We start from the raw sequence: 23034 nt of genomic DNA on the forward strand, positions 1-23034 counted from the left end.
ACAAATGTTCACCCCTCAAAACTAAGTCACCAAAAAGACAGAGCAAGAATAAGGGCCTAAATTCTTAGATTTTCTCCATAGCACCAGTGATGTTTAGCAATATTCTGTGGGTTACTGATAATAATTCTAAATATACCTTTAAATACATCTCTTTTGAAATCCTCTCATTGCTAACTGCAACCTGCAACCTCCATTGAGGCAATGTACTTTTAAATCAACTTAATCATCAGAGCTCATGATCATCTGAAGGACTTGTTGGACCACACAGGTACAGCACCTTTAAGAGGACAAAGGTTCATTGCCATGGTCGGAAGTGAGGTGGGGGAAGGAGAAAGACTCCAAGCCAGGCTGAAACGCAAAGGGTTGAGATCTCCTCTACCCAGCATCTTGTTATGTGCAAATGTGCAGATGCCGGAGGACAAAACTGAGCACCAGAGGGCAAGATTGCTGTACCAGAAAAAAATGGAAGACTGTTATATTCTATGTCTGACCAAGACATGGCTTTCTCCCAGCATACCAGGAGGTGGTGTCTTTCATGATAAACTCTCACCGCTGCTCCAATGTGGCAGCTTTGTCAAATTCATGTTCCTCCGACTTGGAGCATCTAGTGGTTAAATGCCATCTGTTCTATTTACCTAGGGAGATTTCATCCGTGATTCTGACCGCAGTTTACCACCAGCAGCAAATTATAATCAAGTGCTTTAGATACTGCATGATGCCGTCTCCAATCATAGTCAGAGTCTTCAATCAGGCTTGTTTGAAGAAATCCCTGCCCAATTAACATCACCATAGGTTCCAACACACTAAACCACTGTTATACAAAGATCAGGAATGCCTACTGTTCCTAGCCCAAACCAAACTTTGGTAAATTGAATTACTTGGCTTGCACACAGGCAGTGGCTAAACAGCAAGCTCCAGAGATTAGGACAACAAAGAGGTGGTTGTAGGAGGAAGAGAAGAGGGTACGCAAAGGACTTTTCTGTGGATGTGAGTGAATGCACCATGATTGTAATAGGCTTTATTAAAACAGCTGAAGACAAATGTGGCCCCACAAAATCATCCAGAGTCTTCCCCAATCAGAAGCCCTGAATGAATCATGAGATCCAAAATCTGCTGAGAACTCGATCAGAGGCATTCAAGTCTAGAGACCAGGAAAGTTACAAGAGGTCCAGGTATGACCTCTGGAAAGCCATAACATTGGCAAAATGACAATTACAATCAATGAAGCATACTCAACAGTTGTAACACAACTTGAATATTATCACCTATTATAAAGTTAAATCAAGTGACATAGACCACAAGGCTTTGCTCCCAGATGAGCTCAATACCTTCTCTGGTTGCTTTGTCTGTCAAAATATCGAGGAACCCTCATGAACTCCCACATACTCCGATGATCCTGTGATTTCAGGCTCTGAAGCCAACCTGCAGGCAGTCTTCAAGAGGGTGAATCCCTGAAAAGCATCCAGCCACGATGGGGTATCTGGCCAAATACCAAAGACCTGTGTTGATCAACTGGCTGGTGTGTTCACAAATCTTTAACCTCTCATTTTAGTGTGTGGTACCCACCTGCTTAAAACAGGCTTCAATCATGCTGGTGCCCAAGAACATAGTGACTATGACTATTGCCTATTAACATTTACACCCATATTGATGAAGATTTTTGAGAGATTGGTGATGAAACATCAGTCCTGCCTGTGAAGGGGTTTAGATCCACTCCAATTCACTTTTCAGAGCAACATATCCAAAGCAGATGCCATCTAATTGGCTCTTCACTCAACCCCGGAACACAGATTGAGACACACACATCTGGATGCTCTATCGCCTATAGCTCGGCATTCAATACCATCCTCCCAAAACTAATCAATAAGCTCCAAGATCTTGGCTTCAAAACCTCCTTCTGTAATTGGATTTGCGATTTCCTCACTTGCAGACCCCAGTCAGCTTGGATTGGCAGCATCTCCTCCATAATCTCCATCAGCATTGGTGCACCACAAAGCTGTGTGCTTGGTCCCCTGCTCTACTCGCTTTACATATTAGCATAGAGGAGAGAGATTGAAAATCTGGCTGAGAAGTGTCATAACAACATCTTACTCAATATCAGTAAGACCAAAGACCTGATTATAGACTTCAGAAGGAAACCAGAGGTCCATGAGACAGTCCTCATCGAAGGATCAGAGGTGGAAAGGATTAACATTCCCAGGTGTTGTTAGTTTGGAGCACCTGTCCTGGACCCAGCACCCGTGCCATGATGAAAGAATGGCAGCACCTTGACTTCCTTAGGAGATTGTGAATATTTGTCATGCCATCCAAAACTCTGATAAACTTCTATAGTGCAGTGGAGAGTAGACTGGCTGCATCACAGTCTGGTATGGAAACACCAATGCCCTTGAATGGAAACTCCAACAAAAAGTAGTGGAAATGGCCCAGTCCATCACAAGTAAAGCACTCCCAACCATTAAGCAAATCTACATGAAACACTGTTGCAGGAAAGCAGCATCATCACAAACTTCCACCACCCAGGACATACTCTCTTGTTGCTGCTGCCATCAGGGAGATGGTACAGGAGCCTCAGGACTCACACCACCAGGTTCAGAAGTAGTTACTATCCTTCAACCATCAGACTCTTGAACCAAAGGGGAGAACGTCACTCAACTTCACTTGCCCCATCATTGAAATGCTCCCAGAACTGATGGACTTACTTTAAAGGACTTATCATCACATGCTCTCGATATTTATTGCTCATTTATTTATTATTTCTTCTATTTCTTCTACACGGTTTGTTGTCTTCTGCACTCCAGTCGAAAGCCCTAGTTGGCAGCTTTTCACCGATTGTTATGGTTATTATTAAACTTGGATTTAAACATTGAAATAGACTGACAGGAGGACCAAAAAAACCACTTAAAATAAAACTGGTGATGAGATCAAAAAACACCACACCTGCTGAAAAACAAGTTAAGCAGAAAATGCTAGGATATTCAGCAGGTGAGGCATTTATAGAATGAGAAATAAAAGCACTGTTCCAGTTCTGATGAAGGATCTTTGACCCAAACAAACAATACTTCCATTTCCAGTCATACTGCCTTAATGTGCACCGAGTTTTCTACCATCATCTGCTTTCGTGTTGGATTAGTGGGGCTGAAGTAGGAAGCAACTAATTGGTCTTTAAGAAAAGAGATTAAAAGTGGTGCAAATAATTTTTTCTATTCCCAATTAACTTGTAATAATATGCAGGGTCATAGAGTTCCCTTACCCATCACTGTCAAAACCACACTAACAATTTCCAAATTTAATTCCTTAGTACTTACATCTCCAAGGAAAACCGTTTCAGACTTATTTTTAAACTGATTTCATGGGCCTATTGGCAAAATGCATTTAAAATACATCAATGATGCAACAGATCTCCTTTACCAGATAGATCATTTCTTAAAAGCAAGCATGTTATGTTCATCAATGAACATGTTTGAGCACTGATCCCAGGATATTAATATTGCTCTGAAACCACATTCCAGAAAGGAGGAATAATGCCAGACTGCCACTTGATACTGAAAACTCTAAATTGAAGTATATTGAAAAAAAATCTTAATACTTCAAAAGAAACAATCATAGTAATAAAAAGTAATACATCCACAGAAAAATCTTTAGAATGTCAGTTAGTATTATTATATTAAATGTGCACCAACTGCCAGATGGAAAAGGATAGCCAATTAGAACAACTTTAAGAAATGAAAGGCACAGGATGAATGAAGGTAGCTTGCTTGTAAACAACCAGTTCAATGAACTGCTAACTCTCAAATAGCTGATGAACATCAAGAAGCAACCTCTCAATCAGAGAGACAGAACAGTTCACTTACAGTTTTAAGCAGCATGTTTTTAGGACTAAGTTTCATTGCACATATAAAGCAGAACGAACAGTTATGTTACTTTCCATCACAAGATCAATGATCTGCTGAAAAAATATACATCTTTAGCACAGATTTTTAATCTTAATGTAGCATCCTGCCTCTAAATGACGAAGGGTCTCGGCCCGAAACATCGACAATGCTTCTCCCTATAGATGCTGCCTGGCCTGCTGTGTTCCACCAGCATTTTGTGTGTGTTGTTTTAACTTACTCTCCTGTCTCTTCAATAATTCACATCCTCTCTTGGCTTTGCAAAAGAGAGCAGCAGTTTCCAATCTCTGTGAAAATGTAATTTTGCTAAGCTAGAAATTCAGTTAATTCAATCAATCCTCACCAAGGTGCAAGTGTGTTTTTTTTTTAAAAAGGCAATTACTTGGCTGGATGCTTTAATGTCACTGACTGGAAGACAGCATCAACACAATTGATCATACTGCATCTCGACAATTATTATTGTAGCAAGGTCACTAGGTACCTATATTCAATAAGGAACAAAGATACTTTATCAAGACTAACCCAGATTTTTGATGCTCACAGTAGCCAGAATGAAGTTTTAAGATTTGATCCATTATAAAGCTAAAAGGTGTAAGTAACTTCCTTAAGCAAGGGCCTGTTTCAGGGAAAACACTCATTAATCCAAAAAGGTACTGCAAAAATCGTTAAGGGAAATACCAGTCAGTGAACAGCTCTCTTGAAACAGAGAGTTTCAAGAAATGGATGTGTGTATCTAAGAGTATGTGATTGAATCCAACACTGAACTATAAAGATAATATCTCATGAGACTGCCAAGACAGTCTCATAGGCAAGCCAATGGTTATTCAGGGTTCAATGTACATTAATAAATGCCTTTCAGTGATATCACAAGAGATTACAATGCAGAAAAAGTCATTGAAAATTATAGCGTTAGATATCACTGGAATTTCACCACAATTAGGAAACAAACTCAAATGGGAAGTAACATCCATATTATCCACACCTCCCCATTAGCCCAAGTCTGAATGGTGTGCACATCATTTATGATCTGTGGATTTGTAAATGAAAGTAAACACCGTACTAAACAGAACAAAAATTTGGAATTCAATAATAAAGCACTCAAAGATGACAAAGTGCTGAGGAACTCCTAAGACTGAGGTGATTAGCCTTTGACACACAACCATTTTAATCCCAAAGGATACAATCAATTTCAGTCTTAATACAGATCCCCGCAGCGTTTCAGGAAATAACTACCGTAGATCCATCCCAACAATTTAGGAACTAGAATATTAACTCATCCCTCATAATTTGAGAATTATGGTATTGATCTGCCTTTAATTTTGTGAGATTCTGCCCAAGTTAAAAACCAGAAGCCTTTTTTAAAAAAAAAAAAAAATTAATTTCCCTTTCTATAACCTTGACTGCAGTTTTTTATACTTTTATTCTGGTTTGTGAAGATTAAATTACTTTTCAAAAATACGTGCTGGCCATCTGAAATCAGCTGAACATCTGAGGTATTTCAGCACCCTCTTTAATTATGAAGTAACCTCCAACACACACATTGGGGTACAATTGTTCAGTTTTACTCTCACTTCTCCCAAAGGAATGGAATGTGCAATGTCTTCAAAGTTTCCAAATGGAACACCTTATAATTAGTCCTCAGCAAATATACACACCTATTTCCTAAAAAGACTTGGGGTAGAAACCACCATAATTGGAGATTTGTACTCATAATGATTTTTTTCCCCCTTCAATACAATCCTCTGACAATTTCTTTCAAATTTCTGGCTTATCTTTTTCCTGTATTGTAAATGATGCCAATGTTGAATCATTACTTTGCCTTTATTTCTTACTTTTATTCAGTCATCATCCATTTCCAGAGGCTTGCATTAGCTTTGGTCATTGCCATACAGGTATATGACTATATGCTAGTTGGCTGCAGCTGCTTTTAAGCAAGTACAGCTCCCAAGCATTTAAACCATCTCTGTTCCATAAATTCTTTTTGGATACCTTCCATTGACAGATTTGCCAAGACTCTTCAATGCAGATGACAACCATACCCAAATGTAGAATCTCAACAGTTGCAATTCCCTCCCTTTTAAGCACTGCCACGAACTTAATGCTCTGACTGCTAATAGATAAATATTCTCACAATCAGACAACAAACTAAATTAGGCTGATTATTCAAGCGCAATTCTATCATAGCCTGAACAAAACCATCCTGAACACTTAAGGACTTTATGGGTGTTACTTCCTTTAACCATGCAGAGCTACACTTCATCAACTTTGTTTCCAACCTCCACCCTGCCCTCAAATTTACATGGTCCATTTCCAATACCTCCCTCCCATTCTTGATCTGTCTCTGTTGCTGGAGACAGCTTATCTATTGATGTCTATCCCACTGACTTCCACAGCTACCTGGACTATACCCCTTCCCACCCTATTACTTGTAAAAATGCCATCGCCTTTTCTCAATTCCTCCGTCTCCGCCACATCTGCTTTCAGGATGAGGCTTTTCAATCCCAAATGTCCTCCTCCTTCGAAGAAAGGTGTTTCTTTCCTCCACTATCATACTGACCTCAACCGCATCTCTGTCCTCACCCCATCAGGGATGGGGTTCATCTTGTCTTCAATTAGCACCCCAACAGCCTCCTCATCCAGCACATAGCTCTCTCCGTAACTTCCGCCATCTTCAACAGGATCCCACCACCGAGCACATTTTTCCTCTCCCACCCCACCCCCACTTTCTGCTTTCCACAGGGATAACTCCCTAGTCATCCCTCCCCCAGCGCAAGTGCTACACCCGCCTCTCCACCTTCTCCCTCACTACCATTCAGGGCCCTCAACAGTCTTTCAAATGAGGTAACACTTCACCTACGAGTCTGTTGGGATCTGGTGCTCTCGGTGTGGCCTCCTATATATTGGTGAGACCTGACGCAGATTTGGAGAGCGCTTCAGTGAGCACCTATGCTCTGTTTGCCATAAAAAGTGGGATCTCCCAGTGGCGATCCATTTTAATTCCGTTTCCCGTTCCAACATGTTAATCCAAGGCCTCCTCTACTGTTGCAATGAGGCCACACTCAGGTTGGAGGAGCAACACCTTCTATTCCGTCTGGGTAGCCTCTAACCTAATGACATGAACATCAAATTTCTCGAACTTCCGGTAATCCCCTTCACCATTCCCTCTCACCTTATCTCCTTACCTGCCCTTCACCTCAATCTGGTGCTCCTCCCCCTTTTTCTTCCAAAGCCTTCTGTCCTCTCAGATTTTCCCTTCTCCAGCTCTGTATCCCTTTCAATCAATTTCTGACCCCTCCCGGTTTTTCCTCCCCTCCCACCATTTTCTTAACTCTTGACTCCTCATGTTTTTTCCCTCTACTCCTGATGAAGGATCTCAGCCCAAGACATTGACTGTACTCTTTTCCACAGATGCAAGTGACCTGCTGAGTTCCTGCAGCATTTTGTATGTGTCGCTTGGATTTCCAGCATCTGCAGATTTGCTCTTGTTTATGACCTTTAAAGCTATTCTGCTCAATTATTTATTTGGTTATTTAAAATTAAAAGAATCCACAATTAAAATACTGCCTTCCTTACCTAGTGCATGAGTTACAAGAATAGGTTCAGTGGACTTGGCCTTTTCTCCTTGAGCGATGGAGGTTGAGGTATGACCTGATAGAGGTGTGTAAGATAATGAGCGACATTGATTGTGTGGATAGCCAGAGGCTTTTTCCCAGGGCTGAAATGGCTAGCATGAGGAGGCATAGTTTTAAGGTACTTGGAACAAGGGGGATGTGTAAGCCGTTTTTTTTAAAATACAGAAAGTGGTGGGTACATGGAATGCACTACCAGTGACAGAGGTAGAGTCCAATACAATAGGGTCTTTTAAGAGACTCTTAGATAGTTTAGAAAAATGGAGGGCTATGCAGTAGGGTAATTCTGGGCAGTTTCTAGAGTAGGTTACATGGTCAGCACAACATTGTGGGCCAAAGGGCTTGTAATGTGCTGTAGATTTCTGTTACTACTGGCTTTTAATGCTTCTGGCAATAAAATCATTTAAATAGACGGGCTTTGGATCACATAACAACCCATTCATTTAAACCTTTAGACAGAACAAAAGAGATGCAGTTAGACTGGGGAAAAAATCTAGCTCCTAGTTATTCTCTCTAAATAATATTGGTTTTTAACCACAAGTTATTGCCACTGGTTGCTGTAGGACATGGTGGCTTAGCTATTAAGTTACTCATAACCCAGGAGACCATCAACCCAGACACATCAGTTCAAATCTCACAATGGAAGATAGGAAATTTAAAAATTGCTATTTGAACAATATGCAACTTAAAAATCAGAAATAGAGATCACAAAACTGTTTTGAAAGCTTTATTCCAGCCTTTTCTTGCAACTTTAAGTCTCCTGAAGTAGTCCAATCAGCCACTTCAGATTCAGATTAATTTATTATCACCTTTCTGATATTACTACTGGTTTATAAAGCACTGAATAGTCTAGGGCCAAAGTACATTTCTGATCTCTTGCTGCATTATGAACTTTCCCGAGCTCTCAGGTATTCTGAGACAGGTCTGCTTACCGTCCCCAGGATCAAAACTAAACATGGTGGAGCAACTTTTATTTACTATACTCCACATATTTGGAATGACCTGAAGTCTGTTCCAACTTAAGCCATTTTAAATCAAGGCTTAAAACTTTTTCCTTTTGCTGTAACTTTTAATTAGAATCTCCTGCATTGTAACTTGTATTCCTTTGTCTTTCTGTGTGATTTTATTCTCTTTATATTGTCTATAATAAAAAAAAATTGGATAGGTATATGCACAGGAAAGGAATGGAGGGTTATGGGCTGAGTGCAGGTCAGTGGGACTAGGTGAGAGTCAGCATTCTGCACAGACCAGAAGGGCCAAGATGGCCTGTTTCCGTGCTGTAATTGTTATATAGTTATTATTATATACACCAGTGTGTCACGAAATTCTCCACTTACAAGAATCTCATAGAATAAACAGTCTATGTGGTAATGAATGCAACATTAGATCACCCACTAAATATAGGCAAAAAAAAAACAGACCACCCAACATCAATTTAATCCAGTCAACTCAAAGTCCATTTTATAATCATAAAGGACTGTGAGGCAGTCACTCTTGCCATCTTCCCAACAAGGACATCAGCTGGAGAAGGCTAACATTGCATTAAATGGTGTAGACGACAAAGAAACCCAGAATTCACCACCATCTGCTACACTTAGATACAGTAATAATAGCAGTGGGGACACATTACCAAATTTTTAAAAAGTGTTGGCTCAAACACAAGTGCAGACAGTTAGCACCAACTGTAACCTCAAAATAAAGTTCCAGCTTGATGAAACTACAACAAAAGCCACAAGTGCTGAAAGCAAAGGCAGCACACTGAAAGAAGCAAGTTCAAAGTCAATTTATAATCCAAGTACTTACATGCTACCATAAACTATCTTGAGATTCATTTCCTTGCAGGCATTTATAGGGAAAAAATTAATGAAGTATACATAAACAGAGACTGACAAATAACTCACATGCAAAGCAACCAAAGAATCAGATTGAAGCCCTTCAATCCTGTGACATCTGAAATCAGAGCTAAACAGCATGGTTAAAGATCCTTCAGCCCAACTTACCCATGATGAGCAAGATGCAATCTTAACTACTTTTATTTGCCTCTGTCTAGTCCACATTACTCTAAATGGTTCCTATTCATGTACCTGTCCAAATATCTTCTAATCAGAATTGTACCTACCTCTGCCATCTCCCCGGGCAATTCATTTCATATGTAGGACCCTGGTTAGACCCCACTTGGAGTACTGTGCTCAGTTCTGGTTGCCTCACTACAGGAAGGATGTGGAAGCTATACAAGGGATGCAGAGGAGATTAACAAGGATTTTGCCTGGATTGGGGAGCATGCCTTATGAGAATAGGTTGAGTGAACTCAGCCTTTTCTCCTTGGAGCAACGGAGGATGAGAGGTGACCTGATAGAGGTGTACAAGATGAGAGGAATTGATCATGTATATAGTCAGAGGATTTTTCCCAGGGCTGAAATGGTTGCCACAAGAGGACACAGGTTTAAGGTGCTGTGGAGTAGGCACAGAGGAGAGGTCAGGGATAAGTTTTTTTTTTACTCAGAGAGTGGTGAGTGTGTGGAATAGGCTGCCGGCAACAGTGGTGGAGGCGGATACCATAGGGTTTTTTTTAAAAAGAGACTTCTGAATAGCTGCATGAAGCTTAGAAAAATAGAGGGCAAGTCAAGTCAAGTCACTTTTTATTGTCATTTCGACCATAACTGCTGGTATAGTACATAGTAAAAGAGAACGTTTTTCAGGACTGTGGTGTTACATGACAGTACAAAAACTAGACTGAACTACGTGAAAACAACACAAAAAAAAACACTACACTAGACTACAGACCTACCCAGGACTGCATAAAGTGCACAAAACAGTGCAGGCATTACAATAAATAATAAACAAGACAATAGGGCTGCAAGGTGTCAGTCCAGACGCTGGGTATTGGGGAGTCTGATAGCTTGGGGGAAGAAACTGTTACATAGTCTGGTCGTGACAGCCCGAATGCTTCGGAGTCTTTTCCCAGACAGCAGGAGGGAGAAGAGATTGTATGAGGGGTGCGTGGGGTCCTTCATAATGCTGTTTACTTTGCGGATACAGCGTGTAGTGTGAATGTCCGTGATGGCGGGAAGAGAGACCCCGATGATCTTCTCAGCTGACCTCACTATCCGCTGCAGGGTCTTGCGATCCGAGATGGTGCAATTTCCAAACCAGGCAGTGATGCAGCTGCTCAGGATGCTCTCAATAAAACCCCTGTAGAATGTGATAAGGATGGGGGGGTGGGAGATGGACTCTCCTCAGCCTTCGCAGAAAGTAGAGACACTGCTGGGCTTTCTATGCTATGGAGCTGGTGTTGAGGGACCAGGTGAGATTTTCCGCCAGGTGAACACCAAGAAATTCTAAGGTAGGGACATGTTCGGCACAACTTTGTAGGCCGAAGGGCCTGTATTGTGCTGTAGGTTTTCTACGTTTCTTTTTTTTTTGTAATTTTTTTTAATTGAAGTTCAAACAAACATTTCCATAAGATGTATTTCAGACATTGTATAGATATATCATAATCATATATATCACAAAATCTCCACAATGTATTTATCTGGGGTATACACTTATAAGAGTGGAAAGAAAAAACAAGCAAAAGGAAAGAACTACATACAAGTAGGGAGTGATTTTTTTTTAAACAACAGATTCATTGATTTGTGAGAATAAAATCAGGCCTATGAGGCATTATGTAGTTAAAGCATTTTTCCCAGTATGAATCAAATTGTTCCAGCTTATGATTAACAGATGCTGTTATCTTCTCCATTTTGTAAATGTCCATTGTAATTTCCATCCATGTATTTAAAGTTGGGCTCTCCTGTGATAACCATTTCCTAGTAAGAGTCTTTTTACCCACCAACAGTACATTCATTAAATATTTATCTCTTTTCCAACCACTCTTGAGGTATATATCCAAAATATATGGTCTTACTCTCCAAGGGTATTTCACATTTAAAGATGTCTTGTAGGGCTTTGTGTATCCTCCTTCAATAGTTTTTGATAACAGGGCAGTCCCAAAAAATGATAATGATTTGCATTTTGAGTTCCACAATTTCTCCAGCAAACAGGGAGGTTACCATCATAATGGGATTTCTGAGAGGGTGGAATAAAATATCTTCAAGTTTTTCCATCCAAATTCCCTCCATTTCTGTGAACTGGTACACTTCCATTGACATCTCCATATTGTCATCCATTCTTCCTCAGATATAATTATTCCTCCTTCCTTCTCCCATTTTGTTTTAATGTATAAAGTTGAATGTGTTTTAAGATTTGACAACCCCTTATACATGCTTGAAATGATCCTACTACCATTATCTGAATTATATGCTTTCCTAAAGTGCTCTATCAAGCATGTATTTGCCTTGGTTACATTTTTAAGCGTCTTATTAACATATTGTCTCATCTGTAAATACCGATAAAAATCTTGTTTTTCTAATAAGTGTTTCTCTTTAAGCATTTCAAAACTATGTTTCTATATACCTGCCACCCTCTGTTGGAAGAACTTGCCTCTCAACACCTTTTTAAACACCCCCCCCCCCCAAATTTTAAACCTCTACCATCTAGTTTTAGGCACCACTACCCTAGGGAAATGATTGATACTTTAACCTTCACTGAGCTATTCATCGTGTTATAAAACTCTTGGTTAGGTCACCCCTCAGCCTCCTTCACTCCAGAGTACCAGCTTATCCACTCTCTTCTTGTAACTCAAGCCTTCTGTCCTGGCGACATCCTTCTGCACTCTCTAAAGCTTAGTCACATCTTTCTTATAGAACAGTTAACTACAAATGCACAATATGCAATGTGCAATCCAATATTTTTGCACTGTAACCCAAAACTCATACATAATGTCCTGACAAATGACAGGATGTGCTAGACATGTTTACCACCCGGTCTTACTGTATTGTCAATTTCAGTGATGTATCCCTTGCTCTCACTTTATGGCCTGCCCTGGTTGAACTTCTGCTATTTTTGACCAACTTCCTCAAAGTGATCTCCAATAACCATCTATGCCACCAATATTGGTATTATCCACAAACTTATCAATCACTGCACCTACATTCTCATTCAAACTGCAAATATATATGAAAAACCACAGGGGTCAGCATCAATTTCTGCACTGCATCACCGGTCAGCGGCATCCAATCTGTTAAACAGCCCTCCACAGCCACCCTTTGACTCCATCAAGCTAAGGGTGGGCTTACCCAAATCCAATGTGAGCAAATATTTCAAAACAGTCTACCATGCAACACTTCATTAACAACTTTATTGAAGTCCAAGTGGACGTTTACAACCCTGGTATCATTAATTCTCTCGGTCACATCTTCAAAAACTCAAATTCCTGATACAATGCCCATGCACAAAGCTCTGCAGAATCTCTCTATTCAGTACTGGTCTTTCCATATACAGATACATTGATCTTTCACAATCCGCTCCATTAATTTTCCCACACTGAAGTCAGGTTCACTATCCTGTGGTTCCAACATTTTCTTGCAAGCTTCTTTATTCTAAGCACGTCATTAGCTACCCTCCAGTCTTCTAATATCCCATTTGAGGCCAAGATGTAATCTTCCCTGCCAGGACCCAGCAGCATCTTCCCTTGCTTCCCACAATGTCTGGGATACACTCGAACAAGCCCTAGGGATTTATCAATCTTAATGCACCTTAAAACCACCTTTTTTGAAACGCTCATGTGCTATATATATCCAGAGGCAGTTGGTATTGGACAGCTGAGCAAAAAATATAAGGTGGCAGCTCCAAGGATGCCTCTAGTCTCAATGAGGGCACAATCCTAAATGCAGATGCAAAGGTTTATGCACATGCAACCGGGTTCAGTTTGAACCATCCTACTGGGCACACTACCATCAATAACCCCTGTTCACACCATGAGAAATCAAGAATCAACAAAGCACATGTAGCAGCTAAGACTCAGGGACAAAACACAACATCCTGGCTAGAGCAAAGAAAATCTGCACTCCAAAATTAGTCCAGGAAAACTGTGACAGTGCACCAACTAATGTATAACTACCTAAAAAAACAAAATTGCTCTGGTACTCTTCTCCCACCCCCCCCCCCCCCCCACATAATCAGTACATTTCAATCCAGTTAATTCTTGTTTACCCAGCCTCTCTCTGGAGCAATCGAAGCTGAGGTAACTAGATGGAAGCATATGAGGTACATATAGAACAGTGAAAAACATTTTGCCTTTCAGCTAATGTTTTTTATTCCAGGGAAAATCCTGGTGAACCTCTTCTACAACCTTTCCAACATCTCTACATCTTTCCAGTTATGCAACCAGAACTTCACACAATATCCTATTTGTGGCCTAACCAAATTTTCATACAGCTGCAATGTGACTTTTATACTCGACACTTCAATCGATGAAGACAAGTATACTATGCAAGTTCTTTAATTCTCTATCTACTGTGTTGCAACATCCAGGAAATCAATGAACATTCACATTTACCTTGCCTCTTTTCATTTCTTAGCACTGCTTTTAAAGAATTTACAGTTTGAGTGATGAATTGTCAGTGCTGCCACAATAGCAACAGCACAAACACGAAGTAAAGTTGTGCTACATTAAAACCATTGATGCTAAGTGTATCTGGATACATCTTGCTTACTCTCCACTGCAGCCACAAGAACAAGGACACCCATTAGTCAAAACGAGCTGCCCTGATGACACCCCTTCTGCTCTTATCTGTTGCTTCTTCCTCAAGTTTGCCTGTCATTACCCAGCATTTACTACTACCTTCTCTATTAGCAAAATAACAGATTAGTTTAGGAAAAAAATTTCTACCCTCATTATAATTTCTGGTTAGAAACAACAGGAAATGCAATACTTTTTAAGGAAGGCAACCTTTATGTACTTAGGAAGTATAACACAGGTAGTCCCCGAGTTACGAACATCCGACTTACAGACAAACTCTTACTTACGGACCGAGGGAGGAGAACATCGTCTGCCATTTTAAGTCGTTGCCGTTAACACTGTGTTGAGTGTGTAACTTTGTATTTGGCTTAAATATCTTAGCAAGATTCACCTTGACTCCCGCCTTTTCCAGTCATCACCACCCCCACTTGTTCCATTTAACCTTTCTCAATGTGGGTGGAGTTTAGGACCCACAGCAGCACAAGACCCGCCGCCCGCGGCAGCTGCTGTATTTTTTTTTATTATTAAGTGCAATCGTGTACAACAGCCAGATCAGAAATGCTGATCAAGTTAACTGGATCCTAAAAAGAACTCTGATAGGCCAATCAGACAGTTCACTGCTACTCAGCAGTAGAACATAAAATACGCAGTTTTCTGTTCCATTAATGGAAAACGACTGCAATTGAAAATAAAGTGGAAAGCGACTGGAAAAAGGTGAAACGCCATCAGTCATTGGAAAAGCTTTAGGCTACAGTCGGTCAACAATCAGAACAACTTTAAAGGATACAGGTAAAGGATAAAGTGAGAATACTGGAGCATGTGAAAGGCCCTGCCCCAATGAAAGCGACAATTATTACTAAGCAACGCAATTTTAATTATTGAAATACACATGTTTCTTAAGTGTTTTATATGCATAGAAAGGTCAAATATATACTAAGACAAACATTTGACTAACTGATGCTAAATAATACCGGATGTACCTGCTCTGCCTTACGTATAAATCCGACTTAAAGCCGGACCCAGGAACAGAACTTGTTCATAACCCGGGGACTGCCTATATTCACATAAATGACACAGAAGTCTAGGCATGTTCATGCTGTACATATTGGCTTCGATGCCGAACCCATTTAAACATAAGGCCCAAACAGATGGCTAATTTACTGCCGTGGATTATTTCCATTTATTCATTATTAATACTCAAACCAAATAATCTTTCTGCACGATATCCCCACTATTAGTCATAATATCAGATAAGGAGATTGAATAACTAAGCACCAAAGTTATCATTTCACACTTGAAAACTATATTTTTATTAATTTGATGAGAGGAGACAGGACAGGTAAGACACATAATATTAAGGCTTTTATGTAAAATTGCAGAGATTTGGATTTTGTGGAAAATAAAATCCAAATGATTTGTTGAGTCATCCTAATCAAGTCTGCCAATTTAGTAAAGCTAACATCAGAAATAAATACAAGTACAAACTGCAGCGGTAAAGAATATAAAGCATAAATAAATGTGAATATGGGGAAGGAGACAAGGAAATATTTTTACCTGTGTCGTTCTTCTGCTTTTTCTGTCCAGACTTCCTTTTAAAACTTGAAATTTCTGGAGGAGTAGGTTGCTTGGTAACTGGTATTGGTTCATTCTTCTTTGCAGCATGTTTTGATGCTTCAAAATCCTTACCCAAAGTTTCCTCAGATAAATGTCTTGATGGCTTCTTATCTTTCTTCTTTCTTTCTTTTAATCCAGTTGAAATTTCACCTACAGACAATGAAATACTTACAGGCCTCTCTTCATCAGGCATTAACACATCTACCAACTCTGAGTCTCGTATTGCACTTTCAGAGTCAGATTCATGCATGTTACCATTTGCATTGTCTTTCTTCTTATTCTTTTTCTTTTCATTTTTCTTCTTGTCAGTTTTTGCTGACACCGGCTTTGCCTCACGTTTTTGTTTAGCAAGTATTTCATCATATGATGTTTCCTTCATAAACAGCCAGAAGAACAGGAAAATTATGGCAATGACCACAGCTGGGATAATAAGGAGGAGATACTGAGACTCGTAAAATTCCATGGGTCCTTCTTATGTCTACTGTAATATCTAAAAGAAAAATAATCAATAACAAAATCAATTCTTTGAAACACAAAATGAAATAAAACATCCTTCTGACTTAGGTTACTACTTTGAACCCCACAACAAAGTAGTGTGGCTATCCTGCAGTAAAGTAAACCTGAGAAACAGATGTAACACAGAAATGTGCAAAGTGTGACCAAAATCAAAAGAGGATTACCGGAAAGCAGCAAACACAATAATGACAATATCTGCAGCATACTATCTCATGATTCACATGAACATTAAACAAAATCCATGTTTGTTTAATTAAGAATAGTTTAGGTGCTTTTCCCATCCTTGAGAGTACATACGTATTTAATCAAAAAGAAGATTTTGTAAAAAGGCGTCCTAAAGATGGGGAAAACCTGGACACAAAGCAACACACACAAATTTCTGGAGGAATTCTGCAGGTCAGGCAGCATCTATGGGGAGGAAAAAACATTTGATGCTGCAGACCGAGACCACAGACGTTTGCCTGACCTGCTGAATTCTCCAGCATTGAACTGAATTTCGGTTTATTGTCATTTAGAAACCACAACTACAATGCAGTTAAAAAATGAAACAACATTCCTCCAGAATATCACAAAAGCACACAACAAAACAGACTACACCAGAAAATCCACATAATGTTTGGCAATCCCCGAATTCAGAGTCCGGAGAGACTGCAAGACTACTCAGACACACCAAGTCAGGAGACCAACTCGACCACCCAACAAACAAGGTGCTACAAGACCTACACACAGGGTAGCCACAGGCACCTGCATGGGTCCAGCTACGCCTCCCTCTTCGTCGGCTACGTAAACAGCCCATGTTCGAAGCTTTCCTCATTAAAACTCCAATTCTTTCTCTGCTACATTGACTACTGCATTGATGCTGCCTCGTGCACCCATCCTGAGCTCGTCAATTTTATCAACTTTGCTCCTAACTTCCACCCTGCCCTTAAAAATCACTTAGTCCATCTTGGACACCACCTTCCTTCCCTTTCTTGATCTCTCTCCCATCTCTGGAGACAAACTGTCAACCAACACCTTTAATAAACCTATGGTTAACTTGACTATACCTCTTCCTACCCGGTCTCCTGTAAAAATGCTATACCCTTTTCTCAGTTCCTTTGCCTCCACCACATCTGTTCCCAAGAAGAACAGCATTTCCCTCCCTCCTCTAATGATGCTGCCCTCACTCGCATCTCTTCCATTTCCTGTTCACCTCACCTTCCTGCTGTCTTAACAGTCATAAAGCTCTTGTCCTTACCTGTATAACCTACCACCCCATCAGCCTCTGCATCCAACACATCACCCTCTGCAGCTTCTGTCATTTCCAAATTGATCCCACTATCATCGCCTCCCTATCCCCATATCCACAGGTATCACTCCCTACACAATTCCCTTGTCCATTCATCCCTCCTGCTGGCGCTTATCCTTACAAGCAGCTCAAGAGCTACACCTGTCCATACATCTCCTTCCTCACATCCATTCAGGGCCCCAAACAGTCCTTCCAGGTGAGGCAACACTTCACCTGTGAATCTACTGGGCTCATCTATTGTGTCCAAAGCAACCTCAGCATTTGTGTGACCCGTCATAAGTCAGAGACTGTTTCATTAATCACCTCCACTCCATCCACCATAAACAGAATTTCCCAGTGGCCAAATATTTTAATTCCGATTCCCTGTTCCATCCGGACATGTCGATCCATGGTCTCCTCTTGTGCAAAATGAGGCCATGCTCAGGATGGAGGGGTATCACCTTATTTTCCATTTGGGTACCCTCCGATCTGATGACACGAATATAGATTTCTCTTCGCAGTAAGAAAAATTCTGCACCCTCCCCTAGTCCCCACTCTTGACCTTTTACCTCCTCTCATCTGCTTATTACTTCCCCCTGGGTCCCCTCTTCCTTCCCTTTCTCTTACAGCCCACTCTCCTCTCCAATCAGATTCCTTCTTATCCGTCCTTGACCTTTCCCACCAACCTGGCTTCACCTATTACCTTCTAGCCAGCCTCCTCCCCCCCCCCCCCACCTGTTTATTCTGACATCTTCTCCATTCCTTCTCAGTCCTGAAGCGTCTCAGTGCGAAAAGTTGACAGTTTATTCATTCCACAGATGGTGCCTAACCTGCTGAGTTCCTCCAGCATGTTGTGTGTGTTGTTTTGGATTTCCAGCATCTGCTGGCTTCCTCTTTGATTATGGATTTACTTACCTGTCTTGGTATCTCAGGGATGGGAATAGCACTTAAGCTATTTTTGATTAAACAAACATTTTGTTTAATGCTCTTTGTTCAGTGCTTTGTAAGCCACATAATCTTCGTTACCTCAATAACCTTTCATTATCCCAATACACCAATGAAACAAATTACACATCACCCACATTATGGTATGGCCTGCCTTCGCAGAATGAAGAGCAATTTTTCGTAATGCAGAGATACACCATCTGTACAAGCATCAGAAGACCCATTTTATTATTTACTTTTTCTTGCCTCTACTTTAAAAACATATACAGAATTTTGGTAGAGATTTGTGGACCCTACAAGGGCTAATTTCTGTAACCTAAAGGAGTGCAATGGAGGGGTCACCTTTAGCGTGCTCTAATTTGATTTCTCAATTGGTTTCGACAGCTGTCACCTTCATAGGATTATACCAATCCAAACTCTGTTTCAATACAAACTATCATGCGGTGGTCAAACAATCCTCTCTGGAATAAGCATGACAAGCAGTTGTGACTAGTCAATTAACACTTTAAAAGGAACAGTTGTAAAAATAGAATTTGCTCTTCCATTACTTCAACAAGTCTATTTATTGAATACCAGTAATCAGAGCTTTTAAAATGCTCCAAGTCAATGCCTCAAATTTTATGTAAATCCAGTTATTCAAATGATAGACTGACTAGAGTGAACTATACTTTGTAATAATCTCCCCTCAATGTACAGCTCATAATAAAAGCAAAACTGCAGCAGAGAGCATGAATTCACATTTGTCAAATGAATACTTATTTTTGAAATACTAGCAGACATAACCTAGTCCTGCTTATGCAAATGTTTGACAAGATGTACAAAGCTAGTGCAAACATGCCATAACACCAATACAAACAGAAGGATGAGACTTTCAAAATAAAAGTCAGTAGAAAATGTGGCAGCCAATCTATTGAGATGTAAGTAAACAGGAACTTAGACAATGTAATTTTGAGTCCAAGGAAAGATATGGGAATGGCTGCTATTTTGGATAATCAGAAAGGGTAGGGCAGCCTTGTTCATGTCTAAAGAAGAATTAAAATATTTGTTAACAAGATTTCCTGCTCTGAGGATCTGCAGCCTCAGATTAAAATAGCTACTAGGTTACTTTTTTTTAAAAAAAAATTATCTTTATCAGCTAACATGTTGAAAATCTCTTCCAGGATGGTGCTTGGAAGTAGGTACAGAGAAGATGTCAGAGGCAAGTTTCTGTGGTGTTTTTTTTAAAGCGCCGAGTGTGGTGAGTGTGCGGAATAGGCTGCTGGCAACAGTGGTGGAGGCGGATGCAATAGGCTCTTTTAAGAGACTCTTGGATAGGTACATGAATCTTAGAAAAACAGAGGGCTATGTGTAGCCCTAGGTAATTTTTAAAGTGCAGTCGGCCCTCCTTATCCAAGGGGGACTGATTCCAAGAACGCCCGTGAATACCAAAAAATGTGGATTTAACCTGATTCAATGCGGTGGTCTTTAGGACCTAGCGGAACTCCGGACTTTATTTAACCTATCTCAGTGCGGTGGACATTAGGACCCGGCGTGCAGCTCTGAATCCGCAGTGTTTCTGTTCTCGAAAATAATCACGATAACGATTGAAAATAAGGTGGAAGTAATAAAGCGATTGGAAAGAGGTGAAACGCCATCGGTCGTTGGAGAAGTGTTAGGCTACAGTCAGTCAACAATCGGAACAATTTTGATGGAGCGTGTGAAAGGCCCTGCCCGGATGAAAGCTGGAATTATTATTAAGCAACACAGTGGTTTAATTATTGAAATACGTACATTTCTTAAGTGTTTTATATGCATTGAAAGGTAAAATATGTACTATATACTAAGAAAAACGTTTGACTAACTGACGCTACATAATACCAGATGTACCTGTTCAGACTTCAAATCAGACTTCAAGACGGACTCAGGAATGGCACTCATTCACAACTGGGGAACTGCCTGTACTTTTACGTCATTTCTAGATTACTTATAATACCTAATACAATGCAAATGCTATGTAAATAGTTGTTATACTGTATTGTTTAAGGAATAATGACAAGGAAATAAAGTCTGTACATGCTCAAACAACAAGTGTTGGAGAGAGAACCTTCGGGTTTTCCTGATCCATGCTTGGTTGAATTCGCGCATGCGGAATCTGTGGAGAAGGAGGGCCAATTGTACATGTTCGGCACAGCATTGTGGGCTGAAGGGCCTGCATTGTGCTGCAGGTTTTCTAAGTTTCTATGGCTAATCTTTCCAAAATAGAAGCTCGCTAATTCAAGTAAATAGGGCCAGAATTTCTTAACTTGCTGTTTTGGGTACCACAAAAGACTACAAGCTGCATGGTGTTTTGAAACCAAGGAGGATTATCTGCGAAAAAAAATCTAAAGCTGTTTCACAAATTCCATTCAGTTCACCTGGCACAAAGCCTTTTGTATATGATCTTTTCATGGATTTAAGCATTTCTCAGAGATGAAACTAAGCAATTTAGGGTTTTAAGGTATTTTTGTATCTGTTCTAAACAGATTTAAAATACACCTTGATTTGAATTAATTGTACAAATTAGGATGCATATTCTAACTAGTGCGGTAGAATCTAGTTTAATAATGTGGCTAGAGTTGGATCTAGAAGTACAGTTGTGTGTCAGCAGTGTGACTAGCAGAGGTCTGGGGGGTGGGAGGAAAGAGGACAGCTAGTGCCAACTATTATAGAGCTAGAGATATTGTTGCCAACACAGACAATCAAAGGCAGGGGTTCCCAAAAAATCTTTATACCATGGATTCCTTGGTTAATGGTAAGGGTCCATGGACCCCAGGTTGGAAACTCCTGGACTAGAGTCTCTTCATCAAGTCCAAGATCCAATTACAGAAGAAGGTTTTGAGTCCAAACAAGGACAGTTTCTGAGGAATGATCATATTTAACACCAAACTGAAGTCAATAAACAGCATTCTGACATAAGGGACACTATTCTTCAAGTGGGACAGGACTGATTAGAGAGATGGGATTGGCAATTACATTATCAGTGGACCGATATTCAAGGCACCGGATGCAGAGAGTTTCTCTGCAGCATTTATTTGATTGGGAGGGTTGGGGAAGGGGAGGAAATTATATGGAGAAGATGAGAATGAGTGAAAACTAAACCTATTATCGACCGCGCTCACAGAGTTGCGAGGTTTTCGTCTGTGCCTGATAAACCACGAGCGGTGATTGTTCGCCTTCATTATCCTCGTGAGAAAGAGCTTTTAATTCGATTAGCTCGTAAAAAAGGTATGATTTCCTACAAAAACTTTCAATTTCGAATAGTTGAGGATTATTCTTTTGAAGTAATGAGAGCCAGGATCGCTTTTAAACCAGTGATGGCAGAGATTCATTCGATCGGACTTAGACAAGCTTTAATGTATCCAGCGAAGCTTAGAATTGTGCTGCCCGACAACAGTCAACGATTTTTCAACACTCTGGAAGAAGCGAAGAAATTTGTTGGAGAATTTTGATCTTCTACTGCAACTTGAACTGTGTGTTATGTGGAAGATTTTTCGGAGAGAGGATATCTTTCTATTTTAAGTTTTAACCTATGAAGTTGGGTTATAACTTTTTATTTTTTGATCTATGGGTCCGGTTTTTTTTACTAGCTTCATTGTTTATAGATGTTTTTTTTTAATTTTGATAATATTCTTTTTTTTCTTTGTTTTGGTTATATACGTTTATATTTTGCATTAATGATTTATCTTTTTTTTTTAAGATGTTTATTTTTCCCGTAAGATTCTGTTTTTTACAAGCATTTATCTGTTTGCCTGTACTCAGATATGGGACGAATGTTTTGGATTTTTAGTTTTTTTTATATATATGTTGTACTGTTTATTATATCCCTTTCTTTTTAAATGTTATTTTGTCTTTTAACAGATCGCTGAACTCACTTTTGTATTTAGTAATATGGCTTTTTCAAAATGGCGTTTCTTCTTCCCATAAGTCTTTGCTCTTGAAACGTCATCTTGTATTTGAATATGGGATTTTTTTTTAAAGGTATACTACACTTTTAAATTTTGACGTTTATACCTTTTTTTTTATTAATGATTGTTGTATTATATTAGTTTTTTTTATTATTCTGATTGATATATATTTTTTTTTTGCAACTCTATATTTTAATTTGGGTGATATATAGTTTTCTTCTAATCTTTTTTTTATAGAGCTGCCATCTTGAAATGGGGGTAATATTAGTATTAGATTATGCGCCTGCCGCTTGGCTTTTTTTCGAAGGGTGGGGGGAGGGGGTAGGGATCTTTTTTCACGCTTTTGCTTTTTATTTTTTTGCTTTTAGTTTATGGGCCGACTTTAAATTACTAATATTGTTGAGGTGTCATGTTCTCCGGCTGCTCCTGAATCAATTTTCCTCCTTCCTGAATTGTGGGTTATGTGTCTTTTTAACCTTTTATGATACACACAATTAATATTGGTATGATGGATAGATCTGTTAACTTTATCTCCTGGAATACTAATGGTTTAAATCATCCGATTAAACGCAAAAAAATATTTAAAGTATTCCATAGACTGAATGCTAATATTATCTTTGCACAGGAG

General features: G+C 39.7%; 1 protein-coding gene across 6 annotated transcripts in view; it reads right to left on the minus strand.

Moving 5' to 3' along the window:
• ktn1 (kinectin 1) overlaps positions 1 to 23034 on the minus strand; it is a 192361-nt gene that overhangs the window by 96920 nt on the left and 72407 nt on the right. For all 6 annotated transcript variants that reach the window (XM_059957483.1, XM_059957473.1, XM_059957491.1 and 3 more), the window contains one exon: positions 15696 to 16245. In XM_059957483.1, the coding sequence (XP_059813466.1) occupies positions 15696 to 16218 (523 nt within the window). In that variant the 5' untranslated portion in view covers positions 16219 to 16245. The remainder of the gene's footprint in view (positions 1 to 15695; positions 16246 to 23034) is intronic.

Source organism: Hypanus sabinus, chromosome 2 (assembly GCF_030144855.1).
Source record: "Hypanus sabinus isolate sHypSab1 chromosome 2, sHypSab1.hap1, whole genome shotgun sequence".
Taxonomy (NCBI): Eukaryota; Metazoa; Chordata; class Chondrichthyes; order Myliobatiformes; family Dasyatidae; genus Hypanus; species Hypanus sabinus.